The following is a 17,195-nucleotide window of genomic DNA, read 5'->3' as shown; positions in this document are numbered from 1 at the left end:
TTCTTTTATGTTTTCTTAATGTTCTTTTAATGTCTGCAATTCTCTTTCCCAAGCTGTATATTAAATCATCTAGAAACTTCAGGATCATGAATTCAGTTACTAGAAAGAGAATTGAATGCTACAAGTTATTATTTCAGAATTTCAAATCTTTTTTCCTTTAGAACCTACCTAATTTACTTTTTACAGTCTGACAAAACCGTGAACCCTAATGAATTTATAACACCTTTGCTCCATAAAGACTGCAGGACTTTTAGGAGAGAGATGTTGGAACCCCATCACTACTATGGAGGCTAGTTTCAGCAGTGCCATTCACCTTCAAAATACTGGCATTTTGATTTTCCTCTTAAAAACCTTCCTGAAAGCAAGTCTGAAATCCTGGCTACAATTCCTATTATTTAGAGCACAAGAGACCCAGCATTCTTTCCTGTGGTACTTCTTTTATAGCCTTTGTCCCTTGTGGTGGTTTTCCCCTCTTTTAATTACTACCCAGTGCTAAATTGGCTCTGATGTCTTTTATATCTGCTGCTGCTGCTGCTGCTGCCCAAAGGTCTGGCAGATGCCTTTGCTTCCTCAGCAGCAGCTCAGAAACAAAGAACCACTGCCTTCTGGAGAGTTCTGTAGTGAGTTCCCTCATACTCCCACGGTGGAACTAATTGGCTACTTCTGTGATATGAAAATGTTCTTTTGATCCCAGATTTCCAAATGTGCTTGTCGATGTCGCAGTTGGTAGGTTTTGAGGTAGAATTTTAGCTTTTTTTATTCAGAGTTAGTTTGGGGTTTTTATCTGTAATTTGGTGTGGGTAGAGGGAAACCTCACTATTTAGAGTGGGCCAGTGGCTAGTGTCACTGTCAGGAGGTAAAAAATGAATTATGGTTTATTTGGGTTGCTAAATATTTCCAGGTCTGTTATGTGACTGTAGAAACTTTATATTGCTTATTTCATGTTTGCTTTCTGTGGAAAGAGAAAAACTGTTAAATTGAGTCATTCTATACATTTCCTTTTTGTGGTATTTGAGGTGATGGTTTCTCCCTCAGCCTTTCTTCCTGGATAAGAGACAAAACTTGAGAGAAATATGTTTGGGAAATACACACAGCACCTGCAGTGTTATGATTACAAAAACAGGATCGTAAGTCAGCTCTGAAACCTAAGGTCTCTTTCCCAGAATTAACTTTGCCTCTGTGTGAAATGCACAGCACGGTGAATATCATACATGTTTTAGGTGTATTGAACATGACATTTCTACCAGCTTATCTGACGGTATCCAGCTCTGTAATAGAATTAACTTTCTGAGTACGTAGCCAGGAAATCCTGCAAAGGAGGGAATCTGAGGTCAGTTTGGCAAGCATCTCCTTGCTTTCCCCTTTTATAAAAGTGCTTTTTGATTTGATTATTTTTCTCCTCATGTAACTTGGAATTGGACAACATATCCTTTTTTCTGGAATGGCTGTAGGGTGGCTTTTGAGGGAGTGTGTAGAGGTGTGTGTGTGAGGATTGTAAGATATCATTATTTCCCCAACTGGGAATTCTCCCATACAGATGACACCACACACATCCCCCAGCTCCATCCCACATGTGTATTCTAAGGTTTTTGGTAAAAAATAATTTCCCCATGGAAATTAATGAGCAGAACTGCTTTGGGACTTTTCCTGCTCTTCTGAAAATTACTCGAGTGGTCGCTGTATTTCAACTGTTGCCTCGCAAGATGAAGCTCAGTGTGTTAGCTTGAGGACTGTGGTGGTGTGTGGTTTTGGTTTGGTTTTTTTTTTTTTTCTTGGATCATTTTAGAAATTCCTTGTAAAGAAATAATGTTGGAGTAAAGCTGCTTAAACTCTGTTTGAAGGCTTTCTAAGATGAATGCTTAAAAAATTTTAGTCACATGCTAAGCATATGAGGCCTTACTATGTGGTTAATTAACTGGAGCCAGAAATTTGGTCAGTCATATGATGCATGTACTACTTTAATAGTTTAGCACTGTTTTCTTCTGTTATGCATTTATCTTAAATATGTTGAGCTATCATGAGATGAAAATTACTTTCCCTTGCATCCTTGAACGCAGAATACAAGCATTCCATTATTTCCAAAGGTGTGTTGATCTCCCAGAATGGGATGAAGTAACTCAACTAATGATAGCATGCTTCAGGATGCTTCAAAACTACCTCTAATGTAGATGGTACATGTTTTTATGAAAGAACCTCTGCCTCTGTAGTCCTTTTACTTGTATTTCAATGAAATTAAATCATGTTCCTATTTTCCTCATTAGTATAGCTGCATGTCATTGCAGATGTGTGACTCAAGATGTATTTCCTAAACAATGCTAAGCTTCCGAAATAATTTTTCTAACCTGTAGGAAATAATGTTTTATTTGCATTTTGTATTCTGTTCGACTGAAGCACTGATAGCTTGATGCAGCAAGTAGAGACAAAACTGTCTGTCCTGGAGTTCATAGTCCAGATGATGAGTGACAGAACTTCAGGGCATTTATTTACCTTGGTTGTCAGAAGTGATTTGTGCAGCTCATGTAACTTGTGGTAGAACTCTGAAAGAAATTGGAAAGTAAGAAGAACTTGTCATGTTTTTGAAGTTACTAAAACTGACTTAAAGATGTCTAAAGCATTTCAGTCTTTGGAGATGTTGAACATGGAAAAAAATTACATGTCTGTGACTAAAACTATTTATGTTTACCTTCAAGAAACAGGACAGTTTAGTTGCTGAACGGTATTGAGTGAACTATTCCAGGAAATGGATAATGAAGGTTGTTATTAATGACATTTAGGGGGAGTAGAAGTGATTTCCAGTTAATTATATGCAGTGAATATATTAAGGCCATATGCTGATGAATCAAGTCTGAAGGGTGTCTTGCAACCTACATAAAAGTTGCAAAGCCAACTTAAGTTTTGCAATCCAAAGGCTATTCAAGATACTTACCTTGATACACTCCTTGTGCTGTGGGCACAGGAGGTGGGACACACTCAAACTGTAGGTGTGGCACCATCCTCTTTCTTGTAAGCACCTAGATTTTTAGGTATTAGATAATCACCAATAGTTCCCCTTTAAAACAAATGTGGACTGTGTCTTGTACTTTGTAGTAAAATATTAAACTTTTCCTACAACTTTATAAACTTAAGATGGTGTATGTCACAGAATCACTGAATATTCTGGGTTGGCAGGGACCCACGAGGATCATCGAGTCCAACTCTTAAGTGAATGGCCCATGCAGGGATCAAACCCTGAACCTTGGCATTGTTAGCACCGTGCTCTATACCAACCAAGCTAATCTCAGGGTTGTGTGTTGCCATTCTCTTTCCATCCCCTCATTTAGTTACTGTTGATGGCAGGGGTTGTTTTTGTGGTGTTTGTTATTTGGTTGGATGGGGGTATTTTTGTTTAATTTACAACAGTTTTTATTTCCTAACAGTTCATCCGTTGGAAGTGCGCTGCCGCGGAGGCGCTGCTGTGCATATATTACAATTGGAATGATATGCATCTTCATTGGAGTTGGATTAACTGTGAGTGGTGACCTGTGATGTAACTGCAACTGTGTGGGAGGGTGCATGTTCAAAGGAGCGCTCTCAGTTGACTTGCTCTTCCTTCCCCAGAATTTGAGTAAACCTTCCTAAGTCTGTGTTGGTTTTGTCATCTCTATTAAAACCATGGACTTAGCCAGAAAAATGAAATGTTTCTAAAAAAAAAAAAAGTGTTCTGTTCTGGCACTTTGAAAGTTTCTTCGTTCTTATGTTAAATTTGACTCTTCGTCTGTCTAAAACCTTCAGTTTTATGAAAAATGGTTTACTTCACTGTAGAAATACTGGAACATCTTGCTCTTGCTAGAGCTCTTAAAACTTCCAGGCTTCCAGAAATACATGTTGCTGTATAGCCAGGAATGTAAGTTCCACTGCAGTAGAGGTGAATGGGATTCCAAAAGCTAGAAATATTTGTATTTGTAATTTGTACAAGCTATAAGGAGTGAAACCAGATAACAAGCTATCTACAAATTAAAAAGCTCACACTCTTGTTGCTCTGCTACTTGGAAAACGGTCTGGCTTACCAGTATCTGGTACTGGTTACTAGAGCCAACCTTCTACCTGGCAATCCCAGAGAAGTACGTGTGAGGAAATACCTGCAGTGAATTCATGTGTGTAATTCTCATTAGGCCTCTAACTTGCATTTTAACTTGAATAATTATTTATGTGTGAGTTTAAATGAGTTATGAAGGATTTTCCAGTTTCCCTAATAGAAAAATAAGACAGCCAGAAATAAAAACAGTGAGAGATGGATTTCTTTTTTTTTTTTCATGACCTTACTGAGTTTGAAAACTATGTGGAAAAAGTTTTCCACGAGGTTTGTCCACAGGCTGATGTAGCCTCCATCCTTGGGAGTTTTTTGGGACCCATCTGGGGTAAAACCCTGAACAGCTTCGTCTGACCTTAGAGTTGACCCTACTTTGATTGGGAAGTTGGCACTAGAAGTCTCCTGGTGTCCCCTTCAAGCTCAATTACCCTATGGTTCTGTAAAATTAAGCTAATAAAATATCTGATTTGCCCTTACCAGAGTTGAAAGGGTGCTGAAATGCTTCTCCTTAATATAACTTGCTCTTCTCTGAAGAGCAGATAGTGCTGTGTGTTTGACACTTCTGTTTTCTCTTTTTAGGTTGGTACACAAGATTTCGCCAGGCGATTTCACGCAACATATGTTTCTTGGGCTGTTGCTTATCTCTTAGGTTTAATCTGCCTCATTCGAGCCTGCTACTGGGGAGCCATTAAAGTCAGTTATCCAGAGCACAGTTTTGCGTAGAGAAATTGTTAGGTTATAGATGAATGTCTAGTAATTCTGGATATTACATCTTGGACACTTTTAAAACCTTTCCTATAAGGATTCCATTCTGTTCAAAGTAGTTTAAAGACTGGGGGTCTCTAAGAACAAATGTTCATTGCACTACATAATATGCAAATAGTTTGTTTTGCTGCTAGATTCCCTAGCTCTGAATACTAAAGCTGTGTTTACATGTTCATAACTCTGTCTTTATAGGCGTTGAATTTTATTTCAATAGTCAGTATTAAGTTTTACATTTCCTTTGTTATGTTAAAATCCGTCTGCCATTTTTCTAGATGATCAGTAAAAGTTCAAAAGCAAGAGTGTTTATAAGTGTTTCTACAGTAGCTTCACATTTGTACTTCACATTTTAACTAAAATTATATTCAAGTGGCTTGCTTTAAAACCTAAGCAATAAGCGTTTTGCTTGAACTGCTTACTGTACCTTTTGCCTAAGATCATAGTGACCTTATTCAGGAAATGAAAGTTATGGGTATACTTTAAAAGACTGACACTGTTGCTAGAGAGACATTTGTAAACACTGTATGCTTGGAGATTTTTCAGGTAGAGAGATGCTATTTTGGTAGTCCAATTAAATTTCCATCTATCCAGGATTGGATTTCAGTTAGGATAAATGCTTTCTTCTCAAGGATCCTGGGACTGAGGTTTTGGGTTTTTTTGATGGTTTTTTTTAACTGGCAAATCCTAAAAGCCATGCTCGGATTATGGAACTTAACTCCAGTTATTCGTACAAGTTCCTTTACAGGGTCTAAGGGAAGCATTTCATATGAATTGGTTTGTAATACTTCAGTGTCATGTAGATGACAATAAGGTGGTGATGGGTTTCCTCTTACTTTTCTCTGATCATGTCAGATTTTCCCTGTTTGGGAGAGTTATGACACTGGTCACTGCAAAGGGAGACACTGTAAATTCTCATTAACTGCTGTAATAAGGAAATGAGTAAACTATTACTTGGACCATTCCATCCAGTACATCTAGTCAATTTAGCACTGACTTGCCAAGAGAATACGGAAACAGAAAGTTTTTTCTAATGATGTATTCACAAAGGATTGAGGGACCAGTTCTTGCACTGCCCATCTTTATAGTTTTAAACAAGTTTTTGCTAAATTCAGAAGGAATGTCCTGAGTGATTTAGACAAGTGTAGTAATTTAGATAATGGGGTCAGATGGGTAAATTAATATGGATGTTTCAGGGATACATGTAATTTAAATTATCTATGTTCCTGCTAAGTCAAAATGATATTCGGATAAGGATTTTGGAGCACAATAAATGTAAATGATCAAACTGTAAATGACCTGTCTTTGTATGATGCTAAATGTATAAAAGCAGTAGCTCAGGATTACAATGTACCTTTTACAAATAAACTAATAAATAAAGATTATTATTCAAACTTAATGTATTTTGTTACTTATATGTAAATAAAAATGGACAAGTGGAAGAATTTCCTAGTGTGATACAGAAACCACAAAGGTATGGCACAGCAAAGGTGAAACTCTGCATTTTTACCAAATGGCAGCCTCAGGAATATAAGACAGCAATAATAAATTGCTCTTTGGTTGATGTTTTGGGAAGAATGAGGAAGTAAATAAGGGATGAAACCCATGTTGGGATTGTTTTATTAGTCAATTGCTTGTTGATGGACTACAGTAATATACTGTCATCTTTTCCTAATGCTTTTCACATCCCTTCACTATAGGAATTTGCAGTACATGCTTGCATCTTAAACCTGTGAATACTCTTTTCTGTTATTTTGTGTTTCAAAATACTGCCTGTACTCCACATTCTGAAATAAAGTAGGCTGGGGCTGTACAGAAAATCATCCACTGCTTTTGTAATTTCAGTGGGGGTTGGGAGAGGCTGGGTATAATGTTTTAATGAATCAAAGGAATTTGCACTTTTTCCCCCTGTGTTAAGCTGTACTTTATCTCTTGTCTCGTGCTTCTCCTTTTTTCTTCTCAACTTCTTTGAGCAGAAGGGACAATATATGGACAAAGTAACTTATTTTTGTCAGTCAGGGTACTAGCATGGTTTGCCTCTTCCTTTTGCAAAGTAAAACATGGTAGTTATTTCTATAAAATGTGTCATTACATTTCAACCACTGCTGGGTACACAGAATCATGATATTTTAACCAGCTAAGAAAATTAATGGTAGAAGCTGATGGGTCTTTACAAGGGACTCAGGTAGGTCTGGCCATTTGTGAAGCAGGCTTGTTTGCAGACAGTTGTGATGTTCTGTGCTGAACTACATGTCAAACTGTTAAACTTCTCTAAACTTTAAGTAAAAAACCACAAATATTAAAATCCTGTGCATACTGACTACTAGAAGAACTTGCAATTTTTATGGTCACTTGTTGCTTTTGTTGCCTTTCAATAGTCTTTTTCTCTCGGTATTATTTTTGTGTTAGGTGTGGGAAGGAGTTACTCAAATTTACAATTAAGGGCTTCTGCGCTTTCAGGTTTTATCTCCACCCTTCCTTGCTCTCCTTCCACTCCTTCCCACCAAAGAGCTTTTTTATAAACTGTGTGTCCTTGAGTAGGAAGCACTTCAGACCTTAAACTGTGTTTAATTTTTTAATTATGAACCTACTGATGCCTGAGTCTTTTACTGGTTTTGTTTGTACCTGTCATACATGTTCATATGTTGTCTTAGGAGGCTTAGGGGGTAGTAGGAGATCTTTGTCACGAGTAGCATGTTGAAAGAAGCTAGAGGTTTCAAATCAGCCTGATAAGAATTTCACCATGAAGTGCTTGGAGAAGATGCTGGAGCAGCTGTGGAGTCATTAGTGGTTATTGCTGAGAAATGGATGGTGGTTTTCAAACAATTTGATGTCTTTATAAACAGAGGAAAAGCTGGAGCAGCAGCTTAATAAAAAGTACTAGAAAATCCTTGTAACTAACTTTAGGGACTTGAATAATAAGTAGGTGAGTAGCAGCAAGACAATTTGTCATGTTAGATCCATCTAATGGCCTTTCCAACAGCAAAAATTCCACACTGAATGCAGTATGCACTCTAAAAATATCTGTGAAATATTCTTCCAAGCAAGCTTGAGAAACACCTCAGTAAAATTATTCAAAAATAGTGATTTTCAAATAGGGAAGATGTAGCAAATACATGCCAGCTATTTGGAAATACTTAATATTTTTTTAAAGGTAGTATGCTGTTCATCTATTTCACTTCTAGCTGTTAAAATCTGAGAGCAAGCTGACTGACTGCATTAAGTTAACTCATCCTGTTTTCCTACTTAATTTCTTTATGTGTGATTTGGATTAACAGTGGCAGGGACTGAACTTTCCCTTTGTTGTGGAAAAATAGATCAGTGTTGGAGAAATGAGTGTCACTAAATTACTTGGAATAGAAAATTCTAATGATAACATTTAGTATAATGTATAATACTTGAAAGCTAGACCCTCATTATATTAAATCCCCCTTCATGCTGAAGATTATTCTCTTTATAGTGGAGTTACAAACCATATTTGTTTCAGTAGCCAGATCAGATTAAACTGTCCCCATTCCTCAGCCTTCCACCTATCCTTCATCCCTATCCCATGGCTTACCATCAGAGCTGTACTGGAGGAGTGCGATCGACTGCACTGTACACCCATTGCTGTAGGGCAAAAGCCTGCTTGAAAATAATTTAGAAAGTGCTTCCTTAATTCAGATTTCTTTCTGTGATTTTGTTGGTACAATTGCTGCAGCAGATTGCATGAAGGTGAAGGAGCAAAAGGCTGGTTAGAGGTCATGAAGGAGAGGCGAGAGAGGAACTTAATCCGATTTAAGTTATTTGCAAGATTTTTGTTATGGATATTTGAGCCAACAAGAAAACAATATCTAGGCTCAATTTCCTACAGCTTTAATCACAAAAGGGCTTTTATTTTAGAACAATAAAGCTACTTGTAACTCATGTTACACTTCACTGGAATCTGGAAGAGTCTACTAGGGAGGTATCCCTCCATCACTTCCTCTGCTTTTTCTATTCATCTGTAGGCATTCATGTTGGCTGGTTTGGGGGGGGGAAAAAGGTCATGAGGCTAAACAGATTTTGGAACTGGGTTTTATGGTTCCTTTTTAACAGTTTATTAGCAAGAAGTGTGTTCAGCTAAAACTAGTGAACATAAGTAACAAATCTGACTATGGATTGGAAATTGCTGACCCAGATGACAAAGCTATATGTCATTGCAATGACTTAGTAAAATGATTATCAAGTGGGTTTAAGAACATTTATAAAAAATGGCTAAAAGATAAAACTGGATGAGACACATGGGGTCATAAGGACAGTTGCATATTAAGGTTTTATCCAGTAACAGCATGTCTTGTAATGGAGAAACAACAATTTATTTCTAAGTAAATTTAATACTCTCTCTTTTACAGGCTTTATATAAGTTTGTTATGACATGATTATAGTTCCAGCTTACTTAAATTTATGTGCATTGCTTAATGCTTAAAAAAATAACAAGCCCAAAACAATTGGGGCAGAGATGGAGAGGCAGGTTAGAAAAACACTTCTGAGGGCATGCTGCTTATTTTTCTTGCAGTATTTCCTAAGGACTGCTTTGAATTAAGCTGTGTGAGAAGGAAGTTGCTAACAGGCTCACAGGTCCAGACCAAATGGCATACAGCACATTACCTTCACAGAAAGATCAGAATCGGTTTCTAGTATTTCCAAAGCAATATCTTTAAACTTTCACTGTTCATTAGTGAAGTTTCTTACCTATGTCTAGTACATCTTTCTTGTCATGCTTTCAGTTTGTTAAAAAAATTAGCAGAGTTGCCTAGACAGGAAATAGGTAGAGAATTTAATTTTTATATTATTTGCCTATGTAATATTACTGGAGTATATGGAGTCCTCTTTAATTTTGTGATGTGATTATCATATTTTTCTTTGGATGTTTTTAATTTCATATCTGTAACTATGTTGTATCTGCCAGTTTCTTGAGATAAACTTTGGAAGTATACCAAATTCTTGCCTCTTAACATACAGTTTTACATACTGAACATAATTTCTAACTATTTCAGAGAGATAAAATATAAAGTACCTTGAAAAAACAATCTTTAATACAGTTTCTGTTAAACAGTAATTTGAAAGGTATAATATACCCCCCAAGAAGCTCTATAGACTTGGAGCCTCTTGCCCTGAGCAGGCTATATGGCAAGGAACCCCAAACAGCCACCAGATGAGCCCACAGAGAGCATGCAGGTTTTCACCAGAGTTCCCTGGCTGTATTTCATTGAAAATGCAGTCATCCTAAGAGTCTCCCCTTCAGAAATCTGAGTCTGACAAACTGGCATTCTCTGCTTATTTTTTTTTCCCCATCAAAAATTACTCAGCTCGCTCTAATTATCAGTGCTGAAGAGGGTTGAAAGAGCCTATAGTGCTATTTATAGTTTGTTTACTTTTCTTACTTAGGAGTAAGAAAAGAGGACTTTACATTCCTTTTAATATAAGTACACATTATTGATATTTTGATGGACAGGTCAATGAAGTAGAAAGCGTGCTTTAAAAAATATTTAACTTGCCTAATGTTTCGATTGTTTCGATTCTGAGCTTTAATTGTCTCTTGTTTTGATGCTTATAATGTCAAATATTAATCTTTTAGAACAAAATTTTCCATCCCAGGTGTCTCAGGTATATTTTCTGTGCAGTTTCAGTTCAAATAGTACTGTTTTGCCAGGAGGGAGAGCAGGGCAAAAACTGTTTATGCTTAAATAAAACCACATAGCTATACAATTCCAGCTATCCTTGCACCCTGCTTTGGAGCAGTTTGGCAGGATCAGTTGGCATTTTTATCTCTCCTGCCAAAGTGAGCTGAAATATGGCTGTGTTATGAGACTTAGAAAAATTTCACCTGTGCGCTTTCAGTAGACATTTGTTAGAAGTAGTGAGCTAAAAATTTCAGAAGATCTGTTTTGTGCTGGATATCTTTCCTCTGAACCGGTTAAACCGGTACCTTCATTCTGGAGATGCAGGAAATGCACATGGCTTTCCTGTAACTCCTCCTTCTTCCCTTCCTCAAAGAAGAAAGGACTGCCTCCAACAGTACTGCAGGCTAATTTGTTGGCAATTGGGCAGCATGAAGGAAGAAAATAAAGGGGAGTGTCAGGATGAAGAAGTAGCACAGAGGGGGATAGTGATACAAAACTGAGGCCAAAAACACAATCCATGAGAGTCAGACCAAGGAATAGAATCAGAGGAAATCACACCATGGAAAATCAGGAAGAAACACCTAATAATTTATTAGCTACATTAAATTCTGCTTAAACCAACCTTTTTACAGACTGCTGCTTTTGTGGTTTTTTGGGCCTTTTAGCACAATTATCTAGTCCAGGAAGGATTGCAGCATCTCTGCAAAGATGCTTTTGGTACTCCCAATCACTGTCCACCTGACTTTGCAGCAAAAGGATGAGGATGGAGAGAACCTGGGCTACGAGCTAGTCTTCTGGACTTACTGTTTGACACCAATGTGTCTATATCAGCCTACCCTGTATCAGGTAATGGGAGCTGGAAGATCTGTAGCAGCAAAACACTCCTCTGAAATTAAGAGCACACTTGTGTTCCCTACAAGTTCCCTCCATCAGCACTATCCTATGTAACCAAGAGACCCTGGAATTCCTGGCAGAAATGCCCTGAGCTTGACAGCACCCACAGACAGAGGGGGAGCCCATATAAACTGTAGAGTTGAATCACCTCCTGAAGGCCAAAACGACCAAGAAACAAGAACTACAAGGGTAATCTTAATTTTTGTGTGTTTTTTTTTAATTATAAATGCATAAATGTCACAGAGCTGTTGTATTTAATGTTATATTTACATTGTCTAAACTGGACACTAGGGAGGTAATGAAGCTAAGAGAAATTGTTAAAAATGCATGCATAGTACAAAAAACCCTCCACAAAATAAATCGGAGTTTGCTATGAAACAGCTTAGATTTTCCTCAGAGATCTGGCACTCTCGTACACACACACAAACACACACAAAAGTTTCTCATAGTTGTTATGCGTTAATCTCTTTCTGAGCTGGTTTGCAGTCAGCTCCATACCAGCTGCAAAACGATTGATGGGACACTTGTCACCATAGGCATCACTGTGTACCTACTGTGCTATGCAGCTCTAACAGGACAGCTACCCTCAAATCCATGAATTTTATTCTGATTAGAAAAACACTAAAGTACTCTCATTTACGTATTGCTGAACAGGACAGAGGCTTTTGAATCTGTATTTCTAGTCAACATACTTCCAGTTTTGTTTAAAATGTTCTGTCACCAGGATCAGAAGAGATGGGCAATAGACTTCATGGACTTGTAGGCTTGCAGCAAATTACACTTTTTGTGACTTAACAGTAAAAAGAAGACATAACCTTAAAAATGTGTTTTTCTTTCCTATTTTGGAAAACATGACATAGCAGCTATTATCAATAATAAACCCCCAGATGTACAAACATACTACAATTCAGTTTGCAAAGGCAGAAATGGTGTAGTCATAAGATACTGTATAGATCTGGTATTAAATCTGTGGCAGGAAGCTTAACAATAATGCTTTTTCCAGTCTAACAAAGTAAAAATTAGTGAGAATAAACCTTGGGATATATCTCATTTTGGGAGACAGGCTCTGTCAAACAAATTATTGACTTTTCCTATGCTTTATTGTTAAGAAGACAGAGCAGGTTGAGAGTGCAGAGAGCTCACTGTCCTGCATGTCTGGACATGGGAACAGTGATGTTCGTGTCACACAGTCAGCGAGGCACTGTTTGGGATAGTGCCCTTCTCTACCCCAGAGAAACAGCCTGGCTGTCACAGCAGCCAGCCCTTGGTACATTGCCAGCAGCAAGAACTTCCAGCATTGACAGAAAAGACAGTATTACCATTGCACAAGGCATAATCTTGTTAGGCCCACAACATGTATTTTTTATATGCCCAACTCATGTATTTTAATACAGCATTAAGTGTACTGGACTGTTGCTAATACTGATTTGATTTCTGAGAGTAGGCAGAGAAAGAATAAAATGATGAAATTTACAATTCCAATGTTTATACTTGTGAAATTTAATTTACCTCCCCACTAGGATTAACAACTTTTAGTTTCACACTTGTAAGTGCACAGGCTAGCTGAGCTGGAAAACTTGAATGGAATTTTCAAGTAACCACAGACCCTAATCTTGGCTTGAAAGAAAGCCTTGGTGTGAGCTGATTTAATGAGATATTTACGTGAGCTGACTGAACCCTAAGTTTCCTATTCCATTATTACTTATGGAATCTGTCATTTTTTAAGTCTATAATATTTTCTAAATTGTTGAGGAATAAATGCTTTAATGAATAAAACAATTTCTAACACTCTTTAACTAAGTGATAGGACATTTTCTGTTTAGTACAACTATATAATATAGTCTTAGTGAGGCCCATATTGCTAACTTTGCTTGGATTCAGAACATCAAGTTAGGATTTACTTCTCCTGCAAAAAATGATATTGCTGATAAGAAGCTGATACAACTGGAGATCCTGAAGTCGCTTTCCAGGAATGAGGTAAGACTGGACAACAAATTCCTGACCCAGAGCAGCGCATGCATAATGTTCAGAATGGGATACTGACAGCCATGTTTAACTTTCAAAATACCTGTATCTACCCCTGCTTGGGGGAGGTGGGACGAGTGGAGAGAGGGTCACAGCAGCTCACATGATGAATTCTCATTGAAACTGATACCCTAGTGATAGATTTCTGTGAAGAATGGCTGTCAGAAGACTCCCTTTAAAATCTAAACTTCCTAAATGCTTTTGTGCTTAATTAAAAACTAAATAAATCTGAAAATGTGTTACATTTGTTGATTAAACTGCAATTAATATGTTCTTTAAAAGATTATTCCTGAAAAGTACAGGTTTCTCATAAACCTTGGTTTTGATTGGCAGTGGCAATTAAAAGCATGGAAAGTAAAATACTTGCCTAAAAATACTTTTAATATTTACAGCCTTTGAGTCCTTTTATTTACAGAGCTTATATAAAGACTTTTTTTTTTGCAAATTTCTTTCACTACATTCATATGATAAACATTAAATCTAAATTAAAGCTCTATAAAAATGCATTTTTAAAAACTTTTAATATAAGCTGTGGTAGAATATTATAAAATAGATGGATATAATGTAATGGTATAAATTTGTTCCAGACCAAGACATATTATTAATGTAATACTTCTAAAGCCCTAGAAAGTACGATTTATTAATTAAAACAAAGGAATATCTGTAACTGCCTTGTGGGGCCAAGTGTCTCTGCAAACTTATGCTCAGAGACTGATCAACAAACTATTTTCTACATAGAAATGAGAACTTGATCTGATGTTTTTGAGGTTTCCTTTTTATTTTTAATAAGATGAATTGAAAATATTTTAGTTTTTGCCAGTTAGGGGGCTTACTCTCACTAACATCAAAGACTTCAACTGTTTATTTTGCAGGCAGTGAATTACTTTTTCCAATTCATATACAGAAGTAGAAACTTTTGCATATTCAAAAAATCAAATTTTTATTCCTGGGATGACTTTAGGGCTTCAGTTCCAGAACAGGATTTGTAGGTACTATTTTTGGTTTCGTGTTTGGGTTGTTGTTTTGTTTTGTTTTGTTTTTTTAATTATTCCTATGTTTGGTTAATGACAGCAGCAATTCTTTTGTTTCTGACTCGCTGTTGTTCCTTCTTCTCATTTGCTGTTTGGTGACCTTTGCTTTTTCCCTACCTTTGTCAGTGTTTCAGAGGCACACAGTAAATAATGGGGTAAGATCAAGAGCATCCGGGTGAGAAAAACCACCTTCTTGGCCAGAACAAGCTGCTGTCCTGAGTTACAAAAACAGGTGAAATTTGATGGGTCCATTGCTACAATGAAGTGGCAAGCCTAGATAACTGAGAGTAAGTAAATGATGGGTGTATCAGAGCATAAACTGTACAGTTTCTGGCTTCTAGTAGGATGATCTGCAGTAGGCAATGCCAAGCCAAGGCACACAATGCGTTCATTTTCCCTTAGTGCACCCCACTGCAGGTCTTCTCTTGCCAGAGCTTTCCTGCTTTTGGCAATTAGTTTCTATGGCAAGGAGTCCCTGCCCAGGCAGGAGTTAGTTCACTGACTCTATGAAACTGCTATTTCTGGCAGAGAAAAGGCAACCGCAAAGTGGACTGACAAAGCTTACATTGCTAGACTTTCTTCTGCACTCCTCTGAACTGCTATTTCTCAGATCACTTCACACTACCTTGGTTCTCTCACGCTAGTTCACGTGGCAGGAGATGGCAGTTCTTCACCGTGAAGCACAGAATGATGTTTTTTCTTACATTCTCAGTCTTTGACAGCACACACAGCAGCCACATTATCTCTATGCAGTGAATAGGTGTGTGCTCCAAACTGTTTTAGGAGTTTAAGGCTCGTCCCCTGCCTCTTCTGAAATAGAGATGATGTATTTCATAATGCAGAAAGATCATATACGCACTAAAGTTACACCGACTCCTGCCTTATTAGTTCATCTTTGCAAGTTACTATATATACACTACCTAGAAGAATGGACAAATACCAACTTAAAGCTATAAAAATATTAATCTTTCTCTTGTAAATAAATTAAAATTTAAATATCAATATAAGAAGCTTTATTCTGATTCCTTATAAATCATCCATACCTCACATCTAGCAAAAGCTAACTGAAGTCATAATTATTCCACTCCAATATTTGGTAATTTGCCTTTAGTAATTTCACAATATATTTCAAGGTGACAAAGCAAATCTGGGTGCATAAAAATGGATTAATTTATGAAGGATTAGTTTTCAATTAGGTCATTCTAACCCTCATATGTACATACACACATTTGGAAACATAACAGCTTTATTAATTTGAAATCATATTTCCTGTTAGGCATGTAAACTAAAATTGTCAACAATTGTCAACAACTTTGATAACAATTTTTCTCCACAGCTGTAACATAAACAATTATCTCAATCCAGAGAAGCATGAATGCATAGTTTTAGTGTGTATAATTTTTATAATCGCTACTGTTTTGCACAAGGTGTTTCCTTATGTCACATTCCAAGCTTTGGCCTTTATTTTTAACTTTTATGCTCTTGGTCCTGACTTATTTATTTGCATTTTACTCTATTTTTATTTACCAGTACAGTTTTGGTGCCATTTGCTGAATCATGCTGATTTAGTCTAAATCTAAAGGTAGCAATGTCTTAGTCATAAGACCCTATATATACTCGTGGTATTAAAGTTATGACAACAATCTCAATCAGCCTAAGAACTAAAACCAATTCCCATGACTGAAATACTGGAAAGCAGAATTCCTCATTCCATTGGAGCAGGAGCTGATTTCTCTTGAAGTTTCTTTTCAGATTCAGAGACTAACTCCAGCATATATAAAGACTTTTAGGTCTTGTAATTCAGCTATAATAGCTATATCAGATGTAAGAATTCAGAGTAAAGGAATCTATACAAATAACAGGTGAAACTCTGGCCCAAACCCAGAAAAGAAGTGCAAAACTTTCACTAAGTGTATTAAGCCATGAATTTCAGTCTCCCAAAGCAAATTGAACTCTTCTAGGATTATTATTAATTATTAAATGCATGAATCTCTTTCCCTGTACATATCTAAAAACACACAAGAGAACTATATGTGTGTGGGGGGGGTTGGTGTTTTGTTTTGTTTGTTTAATTCGTCTGTTACTATGTGCATGTGCATATAGATTATGAAACTTTGTTCTGGATAATGATAGATGTGGATGAATTTCTATTGATTGATTCTATGCAGGACCACAAATCTTAACTTCTTTCTCTTATGCCTTTGTTAATCTCTTATGCCTTTTGTTAATAACAAAAATAAGCAAACAGCAGGTACTTTGATACTTTCTGATACCCTGCTTCATATACTGAGTTCATCAAGCTGTTAGCTGCAGTCTTACAGTTTTCCTTCTCTAGGGATCCACTGTCCCATGGCATCTTCTTTCACTATCCAGTGCAATATAACAAACTAAAGCTCTGCATCTGAGCCATGCCCTCCACATGGCAGTTCCTTCAACAGAGGTACAGTTTTGTGCATCAAAAAAGGGGCAACACTGAGAAGGGAGCAGTGCCTGAGCTGCTACCCTGTGACATGGCAGAGCCTACAGGTTTCAAAGGCCTTCCTACCTTTTAATCTTCCTGCCAGTGGCTTCTGGGATCTCTTTCAAGAAGCAGGATGTGCAGCTGGTGTTTCAAAGCCTATAAAATAGGGTCAGTTGAAATGCTGATGTTCAGTGTCTGCAGTTACTAAGAATATTTAGTGCATCCTGAATGCACTGTTCAGTTCAGGTGCAGTAATTAACCTCTGCAATTCAGTATTGCCACCCCTCCATGATGAGAGATGAACCTCCCCC

The 17,195-nt window shown here is 37.1% G+C and overlaps 1 protein-coding gene and 1 long non-coding RNA gene across 3 annotated transcripts in view; one reads left to right on the top strand and one right to left on the bottom strand.

Moving 5' to 3' along the window:
* TMEM55A (transmembrane protein 55A) overlaps nucleotides 1-6,227 on the top strand; it is a 24,431-nt gene extending 18,204 nt beyond the window's left edge. The window contains exons 6-7 of the mRNA XM_017830611.1: nucleotides 3,417-3,507; nucleotides 4,649-6,227. Coding sequence (XP_017686100.1) covers nucleotides 3,417-3,507; nucleotides 4,649-4,792 — 235 coding nt within the window. The 3' untranslated portion in view covers nucleotides 4,793-6,227. The remainder of the gene's footprint in view (nucleotides 1-3,416; nucleotides 3,508-4,648) is intronic.
* LOC108505021 overlaps nucleotides 1,799-17,195 on the bottom strand; it is an 18,916-nt gene continuing 3,519 nt past the window's right edge. The window contains exons 2-4 of one of the 2 annotated variants that reach the window (XR_001877344.1): nucleotides 16,969-17,040; nucleotides 15,049-15,233; nucleotides 1,799-2,537 (exon numbers count right to left, since the gene is read on the bottom strand). This is a non-coding gene — a long non-coding RNA (uncharacterized LOC108505021). Of the gene's footprint in view, nucleotides 2,538-14,387; nucleotides 15,234-16,968; nucleotides 17,041-17,195 lie in introns of those variants that run through there. The other variant, XR_001877345.1, reaches the window with a different exon arrangement.

This window comes from Lepidothrix coronata, unplaced genomic scaffold (assembly GCF_001604755.1).
Source record: "Lepidothrix coronata isolate B3197 unplaced genomic scaffold, Lepidothrix_coronata-1.0 Scaffold181, whole genome shotgun sequence".
Taxonomy (NCBI): domain Eukaryota; kingdom Metazoa; phylum Chordata; class Aves; order Passeriformes; family Pipridae; genus Lepidothrix; species Lepidothrix coronata.
The sequence above is the reverse complement of the archived record's forward strand: the minus strand, read 5'-3'. Positions and strand labels throughout refer to the sequence as shown.